Consider the following 12,000-nt stretch of genomic DNA (forward strand, 5'->3'; position numbering starts at 1 on the left):
TGTAGTTGGGGGTACAACAACAGGTCATAAAACATAACTGCCAACAAGACTGACAGGCCATAAAAAACACAACTTGATTGACTGGTCGACATGACTTGACTGGGGAGTGGGGACGATCACACTTTGATAAGAATGCTGAACCCAAAGTCTCAAACACTCATTTGCCAGATAAAAGCCATAAAACAAGAAAACAACTCAAAAATCATTGACTTTATCACTCTCTAATAGCCTACAGTAGAAAATCAGCCAGGAGGAAAACACAGTTTTGGATTAGGGTGTGAGGGTCGTGTGTAGCTAGGTAGCCTACTGTAGGAAGAGGGGGACAGAGGATGCCCAAAAAACAGAAATGTCAACAAGATGCTTTAGAACATGCTTTCACTGAAGTAACAAATAATCTGATGAATACATATTTAAATACATTTGCCAACTAATAAAAACAAAATAAAACTATTAATGAGGGGAAAGAGATCCAATCAGAAGCAGTATTGTACTTAAGTATTTTTACTTTCAAGTACATTTTTAAATATCTGTATTTTATCAGAATGTTTTTTCTTCGGGAAAAAAATAATTCACTACATTATAAAGCATATATCATACTTTTTACTCCACTACATTTCATAAATGTTAGCTTTTAATACTGATGTACAGTACATTAAAATGCAGTACTTTCTTTTATGAAGGATCTTTTCTTTAAGAAATGGAAAAGTACTAGATTTTTAAAATAAACTTAATTACTGTATGAAGAAAAAAACAACAACACAAAAAACATATTTGTGACCCTGGATCACAAAACCAGTCTTAAGTAGCACAGAAACATTTTTTAGTAAAATCCCAAAATACATTGAATGGGTCAAAATTATTATATTATTAAATATTATAAAGACTTTATTTTGTGAGTGAATGGACTCAAGTTTTCTCAATATTCAGATTCCAGAGTTGTATAATGTGATTGTCAAATGTGATGTAGAGTTATTTGTTCTGTGAAATAGTGGCTAACTTAAAACAAACGTGTTTATCAGCCATCTGTGTCCGGTGGTGTTAACATGCATCCAAACTGTGTTTAAAGACATTTTCAATTTGTTATCTTCCATTTTATTTTATGCACTTTTCCAGTGTGAATTGTTAGGAAACATTTGAGAGAACAGTATGCACAAAGTAAAAAAATACTGAAATTAACGAAATATGTTTATTATAATATACTGATATACTGCACATGAAACTATTTTTTGCTCTACGGATTTTGCATAAACTAGTAGTATAATATTAGCCTACCATTAGCGTCATATGTTTATTAATGCACAGCAACGTTACCAGGGTTACCTTCATACGAGTTAAGCACCACATCAAACAGCAAACATGAACTAAAACCATCATAACTTGAAAACCATAAACATAAATACTTAGTTTCACAGCGTCTATGAAGAAAACGGCTCCTATCACTTTAAGCACAAGTTCGAAGCGCTGATAACATATCGTTATGACGTCATCTCAGAGGCTATATAAAGACGCGCTGAGCATCGAATCTTCAGTTGTTCTGTGACAATCGCAGCGTTCGGCACGATATCATCAGAGCACTGACCGAAGTCAACAAACTTACTGTTTACTTCGATACTCACAACAAATGTCAAACATCTCGACCCAGAAGGCTGTTGGAGCGACAAACGTCCCTGAGGACACGATGAACCGCAGTCTGCCAGGTTCCTTACTAAAATGTATTCTTCAGAAGGAAACTGCAGGCGTTTAAAGGAGCTGAGAGGAACGGAGGGCCTGGTGAACCAGTCGTGGCCGAACCTCAGCCCGAGGTGGATTTAACCGAGCCGACTAAAGGTGAGTCCACGTGTAATGATACATTGTCATTGTATTTATGGGATTCATTTTGGACAATTAGCATTGTGTATATTTACATCTTTCTTTTGTGTGTTTTTCAGTTCCATTTGATTCCATGTATGATCTACATGGGAAGAAGCTGCGCAATGGATCTTTTGTGGCAACTCGGCGATCCGATGTATAGCAGTCTACACTGAATTAAACATGTCAAAAAAAACATTAGCGTTTTGATTAATATTGAAATGTGACTTATGCCATGAAAGATTAAAATTAGTTTTTTTTCTTGCTATATAATTTATGTCTTGCATTTGTTGTGCTGATTCACAGCACTGCTATGAATGTTTATATATGTCTGGAGGTTAATTGATGAAGTGGCTCTGAATGTATTGTTGTCATGACGACAGAGAAGCCAGCACGTTCAGCAGTTGCATCGCTGGTTCGAGGAACAACGAAAAATCGTCCTGGTGTATGAAAATCCCTCCACGTGGTTGGAGAAATACGTCAAGAACAGCGGTGGTCGCCTACATGAAGCCGAGGCTCGGGGCCTAGTCAAACAGGCAGCTGAAGGAGTTAAACACTCCCTGGACCACGGTGTATTTCACGAGAAGGTCTTCGACACAAACTTCTTCATAGAAGAGAAGACCAGAACGCTGAAATTAAGCCTCTTTGGCGATGAAAAACACATCACCAGCGTCTATGAAATCAGCCGATTCAAGGGTAAGCGTGAGCACTTGTGTGCTGTGATGATCTCTTAACTATGTTAACAGGACGAGCCATGGACCGTGAAAACCTGAAGGCCGACAGATACTACGCAGAATTAGCAACGGTTTGGTCTCTTGGCACACTGGCGTATGAGATGATTCATGGACACGAGAAAAAAAAGGGCAAAGAACCCAAGCTGGACTCCAGTTTATCCAGAGGTGAGAAACACACACAACAACATTAGTGTGCCACACGAAGAGAACATGAGATGCATAACTGATGCACTTTCTGTAAATTCTCTCTCAGAATGTCGTGACTTCATCAGCGAGTGCTTGCAGAGAAATCCACTGCACAGAATGAGTCTGAAGGAATTGATGGCACATGAGTGGATAAACGGAGTCGAGGAAGGTAAAGAATAATATAATATACAGTTGAACATTGAACATCTGAAACCATGAACGTGAAACACCAAGAAGTCTTGTCATTCGTGACCCTGTCTGTGTAATCCAGCCTAAAGTCTTAATAACGTAATGATGACATCGAGAGCATCAAAGTTTGATTTCAAGCATTCATTTCCATGTGATTTCAATCTGTGACATGGTTTGCAGGCCCATCAGACCCAGACGTGTCTGAGCCCGTCCCACGTCCATTTCATGTGGGACACACGGCTGAGGTCGAGTTACCTGGGCCAACTACAGGTGAGGCCACTTTCAGTGATACATCGTCATTGTATTTTTATTTATTTGATTATAAATAAACTGTTAGACAAACGTGACCCTGCCAGTCAAACCCCAGCTAATGTCACTGTTATTGGAATTCATTTAGTATATGAACATTTTCCTTTTGTATATTTTTTAGCACCACTTGATTCCACGTATCAAGTAAATGAAAAGCAGATGTTCGAAGGAGCTTTTATGATGACTCGAAAATCTGCTGGCAGAAGAGTAAGTGTCATTTTTCACATGCTTTATTTTTTGAGCCCTAACACATAGATCAATGTAGACTGGATAAAACAAGAACAAAATAGCATTTTGTGTCGGAGCCAGGTGGTCGAGTGGTTCGTGCTCCGACATGTGGCGCCGGTGAGTCCTGGGCGACCAGAGTTTGAGTCCCGGCTCGTGGTCCTTTCCCGACCCTACCCCCCCTCTCTCTCATCCACTTTGCTTCCTGTCCTCTCTGAAAAGAGTCTCTCTCTGTCAAATAAAGGCAAAAAACGCCAAAGATAAATCTTAAAAAAAATATATATATATAGCGTTTTGATTAATATTGAAATGTGATCTGTTGAGCCAGAAAGAGGCATCCTGAGGTAGAGTTAACCAACCGAGCTGAAATTAAGGAAAGGTAATCGTGCCGCCCAATTCGCATCATTTCCTTCACCCGGAGCGAGTTCACATCTTCACGTTTGGCGCATGTCAAGCCTTCATACGAGTAAAGTAATTCCACATCAAACAGCAAACTAAAACCATCATAACTTGAAAACCATAAACATAAATACTTAGTTTCACAGCGTCTATGAAGAAAACGGCTCCTATCACTTTAAGCACAAGTTCGAAGCGCTGATAACATGTCGTTATGACGTCATCTCAGAGGCTATATAAAGACGCGCTGAGCATCGAATATTCAGTTGTTCTGTGACAATCGCAGCGTTCGGCACGATATCATCCGAGCACTGACCGAAGTCAACAAACTTACTGTGTTTACTTCGATACTCACAACAAATGTCAAACATCTCGACCCAGAAGGCTGTTGGAGCGACAAACGTCCCTGAGGACACGATGAACCGCAGTCTGCCGGGTTCCTTACTAAAATGTATTCTTCAGAAGGAAACTGCAGGCGTTTAAAGGAGCTGAGAGGAACGGAGGGCCTGGTGAACCAGTCGTGGCCGAACCTCAGCCTGAGGTGGATTTGACCGAGCCGACTAAAGGTGAGTCCACGTGTAATGATACATTGTCATTGTATTTGTGGGATTCATTTTGGACAATTAGCATTGTGTATATTTACATCTTTCTTTTGTGTGTTTTTCAGTTCCATTTGATTCCATGTATGATCTACATGGGAAGAACCATTTGAGCAGCTGAAGGAGTTAAACACTCCCTGGACCACGGTGTATTTCACGAGAAGGTCTTCGACACAAACTTCTTCATAGAAGAGAAGACCACAACGCTGAAATTAAGTCTCTTTGGCGATGAAAAACACATCACCAGCGTCTATGAAATCAGCCGATTCAAAGGTAAGCGTGAGCACTTGTGTGCTGTGATGATCTCTTAACTATGTTAACCGGACGAGCCATGGACCGTGAAAACCTGAAGGCCGACAGATACTACGCAGAATTAGCAACGGTTTGGTCTCTTGGCACACTGGCGTATGAGATGATTCATGGACACGAGACCAAAAAGGGCAAAGAACCCAAGCTGGACTCCAGTTTATCCAGAGGTGAGAAACCCACACAACAACATTAGTGTGCCACACGAAGAGAACATGCATAACTAAGAATGCCGTGATTTCCTCACCAAGTGCTTGAAGAAATTATTTTTATTCATATTTATTCATTTATAAATTATATTGCACACACATTTTAAATAAGAAACATTTTGCAATTAATGCATTTTTAGCTCAAATGATACATTAATAATATGATTCATAATTCTCTATTAAATTATATTATAATAAATATGATATTATATATAAGAATATTAGAAACAGTATTTTTATTTTTTTAATAGTATTTTTATTGGTCGTTTCAGACTTTGGGACCCAACAGTATCTTAATACAAATGCTTCATAGATGAGCTTTTGTAGTCAGCTAACCTCTTGTTGAATATTTCTCTAGCCTGGGTTCAGGAGGACTGTTGACATTCAACCAACCCAGCTGAAATCAAGGATAGGTAATCGTGCCGCCCAATTCGCGTTGCCGCCGTTTATAATTCTCTATTAAGATAAGAAACATTACAAATAGCATTTTTTATATTTTATAGTATTTTTATTAGTTGGTTCAGAATCTCTGTGAATTCGGTTTTCACTGCCTGCTTTAAAAAGAAAAAGTAAGTACGTTTCAGCGCGTCGCACTCGAACCCATAATAAATATAGCTGCAAGCAGTAATTCCGGAGTTTGAGCGATTTAAGGCCTCTAAGGCACCTTTGCAGTTGTCGTCTAGGCTCAGGGCTCGCAGACTAACACATCCACGATAGATGATACTTCCCCACACCCAGAAAAAAGACAGAGATGGTCAGTATTGCTTCATAAGGACAATGCATGCTTTCACACACATATCATTTTCCTTTCTGTTTGCTAACAGGAGTTAAAAGGGCCCACTTCCCTGTCCCTGCAATGTTCTGATGTAGGTCTTGACAAACGGTTGCTAGGGTACTGTTTTAGGATGCTAGGGAGTGGTTTGGGTCCTACCAACAATGATACTCCAAGATGTGAAACAAACCAACCCCCATGTCTCTACGATGTTCTAATGCAGAGATATGGGTCTTGCTAAACGGTTGCTAATGTGCTCTGTTTGGATGGTAAGAAGTGGCTTGGCTGCTGACAAATGATGTTACTACAAGCTACGAGTGAAACGAACCAACCTCCACGTGTCTGCAATGTTCTGATGCAGAGATAAAGCTCTTGGTAAACTGTTGCTTAGGTACTCCGTGCGGTTGCTAGGGAGTGGCTTTTCATGAAGATTTCGGGACACCGATTGGTTGCCTTGACTTTATGACACTGTGTTGTGAAGATATCCATGTGAGCCAACTGTCAGAGCACCATCATATTTTAAATGTGTCTGATCATGAATAAAATAATACTGGTTATCATTACAATATGATCGTCCCCTGTAGATCAGCATTTTTTTCCAACACAGTTCTACTTTTATGGTTTTTGGATTCAGTTATTTCACATAGTTTGTGTTAAATGGACAGTCACTGATTTTTGAGAACAGCTGCATAGCCATGAAAATGTACGCGTCTTTATCACAGCAGAGACCAAGCACAAAAAATGCAAATGAAAAACAATCAAATATGACATAGAAGTGTATAAATAAGCCGCACACCAGGGGTATTTATATAGAGATTGTAGCCTTCACGCTTCACTGTAGTTACACTTTTCTTCTTGTTTGTATCTGAAGGATGGGATACCCTTCAATGGACCAATGGTAACACTAGGTTCGCTACAGAGGGCAAAACAAACAAAACAAAAAAACACCTAAACTTAAAAAACAGACTAGGAAAATGACTTTTGGGTTGTGTTTCTTTTACTTTGAATGAAAATTGAGATGTAATTATAAAAACAGATGACAATAATTAAGTAACAACAAGCAATGTCTCTTGTCTTTCTTTTTTTGGGGGGGAGAAATTCAGATTTTTGAGGTAGTTTTCAGTTATTACATTTAATTACACCTATTTATAGTTTATTAATCTACGTTACTATTTAATTTGTCAAAATGATTTATGGTTTTGTGGTTCTGATTGAAGTTTGATTCTATTTATTCCTATGAGGTGTTTGTAGCTTTGACCCTAACTTGGTTAATCGAAGACCTTTAACCCACAGAAGAAAAAAATCAATAAACAGATTACAAAACAAATTAATTCCACAGAAACCGTACAAACTCGACTCAAGTCACATGTGTGAAACAGTTTTCAGACCATTGAACAAAGGCGCACACGTGTGGCAGAAAATTGTCCTTTTAGTCCCAAATGATAAATCATATGAATACAATGAATATTAAATTCACTGGTTGTATGAGTGCAAATGTAAGAGGTACTAAATGTTCAACAGAGCAACATTCAATGAGATTCTCAGCGGTGAGATAATTGGTGGAAAATACCACTAGGTAGGGATGATTTCCACTGGTGATGAAAGATAAGGCACTTATCACTTGATGAATTGCAGAATTTCTTCTTCTCGTCTCTCTCAGGGTTCTTTATGTGGGTGGCTCGCCATCTCAGGTTCACATTTTAGTTCAATCTCATAAAAACATGGCCTGTGCATATAAACACCAATTAATGATCAGGTCAATTATTCACCATCATGCTGGACATATCTTTTATACATGAACTCAAATAGAGGGAATTTGTCACTCAATATATAAATATTTACATAATTGATGATATTCTGATGGTTAGCATTATTTTTTAGCTCTTCAGAAATACAATACACACATTTTATATGAACACTAAACATATGCAACTTGTAAAAAAAACAATTTTAAACATCAATACAATGTGTTAACACTTAATCCCAAAAAGATGAACATGATAAACTCACCAAATCCGAAGAATTTCAACACAGAATCAATCAACCACGTCAGATTTCAGTGTCCACAATCACATGTCATCTGCTTCAATATCATCAGCCATCACGCTAAAGTTAACCAAATAACATTTATACAAGCGTTACAACTTTAGATAATACATTATTCATGCATATTAAAGAAGGATGGTTGTTATTTTTGCCTTTTAATCCGCTTTGGTGACACTCGCGATCTACGAAGCGTCTGCGATCATGCGTCTCACCTCAGTGACGTCACACAAACGCCAGTTTTGAAATAAAAGTCACACTTGAGTTATTTTATTTATTTTAAAATCCACGATAAACAATGATTTAGCTTACACAGTATATTATTGCTTTTATGTTTTCAGTGAAAACAAGTTTGTGTTAAATGAAGACTAAACTAAAACTGGAGTTGTTTTAAAGAGATTGTAAGAGATTGTATTCAGTCAACTTCATTTTCCTTATTGTTTCAATTCCTTTTTGTTTAATATTTTTTACCAATCTGAAAAATGAATATATTTGATAAATAAAAATAATAATAGTTCACCAGCAAATAATATAAAGCGTAATGAACTATTATTTTTATTTATCAGATATATTAATGTACCTCTGAATTCTTAATCCGGGCCTGCTTGGGAGATCTTGTCAAAGGAATAAAGAAACTAACAAATAAAGAAAAAAATGATTGTCTATCACAATTTATTGTTAAATATAGCATTTGAAAATAAGTTTTTCATTTTTATAGGCTTACCACAACCTAAAACAGACTTTCACAGCCACACAGTTTAATATGTAAACATTTATTCCTAATCTTATCCCTAATTGTAAATGCGTGTTATATTTGACTTTTATTTTCTTCTTTTTTGTTTTATGGCGGGGTGGCATCCAACGTTAAACTGCATTAACGCCACCTACTATACTGTAGTGTGGACTAAAGTATCTACCAGAACACACACACACGCACACGCACACCTAAACAAAATTTGAATATTATGAAAAATGTCAATATTTTTTGTCACTCATTTCAGAAAGTGAAACCCATATATTATATAGATTAATTACACAGAGTGAAATATTTCAAGCCTTTATTTCTTGAAATTTAGATGATTATGGCTTACAGATAATGAAAACCCAAAATTCAGTGTCTCAGAAAATTAGAATACTACGTAAGATCAATAAAAAAAGGATATTTTAAACAGAAATGTCTGGCTTCTGAAAAGTATGTTCATTTCTATGCACTCAATATTTGGTTGGGACTCCTTTGCATGAATTACTGCATCAATGTGGCGTGGCATAGAGCCAATCAGCCTGTGGCACTGCTCAGGTGTTATGAGAGCCCAAGCAGGATGCTTTGATAGCGGCCTTCAGGTCATCTGCATTGTTGGGTCTGGTGTCTCTCATCATAGATTCTCTGTGGGGTTCAGGTCAGGCGGGTTTGCTGGCCAATCAAGCACAGTTCCACCATGGTCATTGAACCAGCTTTTGGTACCTTTGGCAGTGTGGGCAGGTGCCAAGTCCTGCTGGAAAATGAAATCAGCATCTCCATAAAGCTTGTCAGCAGAAGGAAGCATGAAGTGCTCTAAAAATTTTAAAAAAAATTGTAGTGATTCTCGATCGCCAGATTGATTCAGTGCTTTCAGTTTTTATGATCTGATGAGCTTCGATCTTTATTTTGTTTACTCTATTCCAAGTCACTTTCAGAACCCGAATTTATGCTTCAAATGCATATTGCAGACCTTCTTATTGCTTTTGGCTGAAAGTACGCGACCTTTCTTTCCAGAAAGTATTATTTCACTATAAATATTCTTTATTGTAGTGGGATCGCTTTGGCGATGTCGGACATAACAAAAGGGGGCGGGCCTTGCGAAGGGTCAATTACGCTTTGCCTATAGAGGGTATGCATTGACGTCACTTTCCCACGTGAACATGTCTTGGGACGCGCTCCCCTGGGTGGCAAAACACCCAGCAAAATTGCTGAGGAGAATAGGAGAAAGAAAGAAAACAGGACTAAAACACACAATTATTTGCTGAACGTACAAGCAGCTGGACTTGACCGTGATCCTTACGGCTTCACTACGACTTACAAAGGAATCAGGTGTTCCTGGAAACTGAAATGTTGCGCGGAATTGCATTTTCTGATATCGTAAGCAGTCATTTGCTGAGTGTTTTGTCACCCACGGGGGCGCGCTCCGACATCCTCACGTGATTAAGTGACGACACGTCCATACCCTCTATAGCTGCTTACTTCCTTCTCAATAATAGAATAAGCAACTTTATCACCAACAGCTACTCGTTTTTTCTCAAGAAGGTTTTCCAATTCTACATTAAACCAAGCCTTATTATTTATTAGCATCAATCACATTCTCAACACAGAATGAAATATAACTGCACACCACATCACTCAACTCATTATTATTGTCCAACATTTTGATAATCAGTTTAGTTAGTGGTTATTAGATATTAGGCTTGTTTTGGTTTTGATTGTTTCTTTTATTTTTGGCGTCACTTATTCTTTCCTTTTCCCTTAGTTTTTTCCACTTTGTTTTGAACATTGTACATCTGAAAATAATTTAAAAAAATACTGTATCTGACATTAGGGGTGGGAATCCCAGGGTACCTCAAGATACGATACGATACATGGCTCACGATACCAATAATATCACAATGTAGCAATAAAATGTATATTGCTTGAGAATCCTATAACGATACATCACGATATCCACCTAACTAAAACAAAATGCCCATGATAACATTTATTTTTCAGTAGGTAAATTAATAACGTTACCAACATGAGTAAGATTTTAAGTAAATAAACAGTGAAATTATCAGAGGACTCATACATTTACACATTTTACTTCTTAAACTCTTGCCTTCGGAACTCAACAGTTTGGATTTGGACTATAAAAAGACAAAAACATTTGAGGCAATTATTTGATTATCAATTTTTTTTCTTTAACTGTTTTTTTACAGGAAAGGAGAGATGTTCTTGCCCTGAATACAAGATTCCTGAAAAAGGCAGTTCTCAAGAAATGAGATAAAGCACCAAGCCTGTTGTGAGACTTTAATTTTGTGTTAAACATTTTATTAATTTCACTGTATTTACCCTATAGTTTGTAGGGAATAATGAGTTATGATTTTCACATTGTAAATAAACGTATATAATATGTAGTATTGTGTCTTATTTGAATGCTGAATTTTATTCAAGCTCCAGCATATTCCAATGAATAAAATTATTTTACTAGTGAACTTCATATTTTAAGATTAACGTGACTTGTATGCTTGTAAAAATCACAAGCAAATTATACAAATTATAACAGGAATACCACAACATCCTCCAAAAATACAACAGACAAATCAGCTTTAACAGACATTACTGCAGAAATATGACAGTAGTACCACAAGAATATAACAGGAATATTAAACAAAAGAATATCCTGTGATAAATACTGCAGAAATATGACCGTAAAACCACAAAGTACCACAAGAATATAACAGGAATATTAAACAAAAGAATATCCTGTGATAAACACTGCAGAAATATGACCGTAAAACCACAAAGTACCACAAGAATATAACAGGAATATTAAACAAAAGAATATCCTGTGATAAACACTGCAGAAATATGACCGTAAAACCACAAAGTACCACAAGAATATAACAGGAATATTAAACAAAAGAATATCCTGTGATAAACACTGCAGAAATATGACCGTAAAACCACAAAGTACCACAAGAATATAACAGGAATATTAAACAAAAGAATATCCTGTGATAAACACTGCAGAAATATGACCGTAAAACCACAAAGTACCACAAGAATATAACAGGAATATTAAACAAAAGAATATCCTGTGATAAACACTGCAGAAATATGACCGTAAAACCACAAAGTACCACAAGAATATAACAGGAATATTAAACAAAAGAATATCCTGTGATAAACACTGCAGAAATATGACCGTAAAACCACAAAGTACCACAAGAATATAACAGGAATATTAAACAAAAGAATATCCTGTGATAAACACTGCAGAAATATGACCGTAAAACCACAAAGTACCACAAGAATATAACAGGAATATTAAACAAAAGAATATCCTGTGATAAACACTGCAGAAATATGACCGTAAAACCACAAAGTACCACAAGAATATAACAGGAATATTAAACAAAAGAATATCCTGTGATAAACACTGCAGAAATATGACCGT

At 36.9% G+C, this 12,000-nt stretch overlaps 1 protein-coding gene across 2 annotated transcripts; it reads left to right on the forward strand.

Annotated features, from left to right (window-relative positions):
- Positions 1 to 739: 739 nt before the first annotated feature.
- Positions 740 to 11,991, forward strand: LOC130548269 (serine/threonine-protein kinase pim-2-like). 2 transcript variants are annotated; one of them, XR_008962000.1, is made up of 5 exons: positions 740 to 2,747; positions 2,836 to 2,937; positions 3,138 to 3,227; positions 3,388 to 4,962; positions 10,760 to 11,991. XR_008962000.1 is itself a non-coding variant. In XM_057324922.1 (5 exons), exons 1-5 carry the CDS (start codon positions 2,585 to 2,587, stop codon positions 4,368 to 4,370), a joined length of 462 nt encoding a protein of 153 aa, XP_057180905.1. In that variant the 3' UTR covers positions 4,371 to 4,428. The 2 variants fall into 2 exon arrangements, 1 of the variants encoding a protein (XP_057180905.1); XM_057324922.1 differs by lacking the exon at positions 10,760 to 11,991 and having other exon boundaries at positions 2,585 to 2,747; positions 3,388 to 3,473; positions 4,350 to 4,428.
- Positions 11,992 to 12,000: the final 9 nt, after the last annotated feature.

This window comes from Triplophysa rosa, linkage group LG2 (genome assembly GCF_024868665.1).
Source record: "Triplophysa rosa linkage group LG2, Trosa_1v2, whole genome shotgun sequence".
Lineage (NCBI taxonomy): Eukaryota > Metazoa > Chordata > Actinopteri > Cypriniformes > Nemacheilidae > Triplophysa > Triplophysa rosa.

Bases quoted from the DNA above. Each gene is read 5' to 3' on its own strand.
- LOC130548269 (XM_057324922.1), top strand. From the start codon at position 2,585: ATGTTAACAGGACGAGCCATGGACCGTGAAAACCTGAAGGCCGACAGA. The intron at 2,938-3,137 runs GTAAAGAATAAT...CATGGTTTGCAG, and splicing joins GATAAACGGAGTCGAGGAAG to GCCCATCAGACCCAGACGTG. The intron at 3,474-4,349 runs GTAAGTGTCATT...TGTATTCTTCAG, and splicing joins GAAAATCTGCTGGCAGAAGA to AAGGAAACTGCAGGCGTTTA.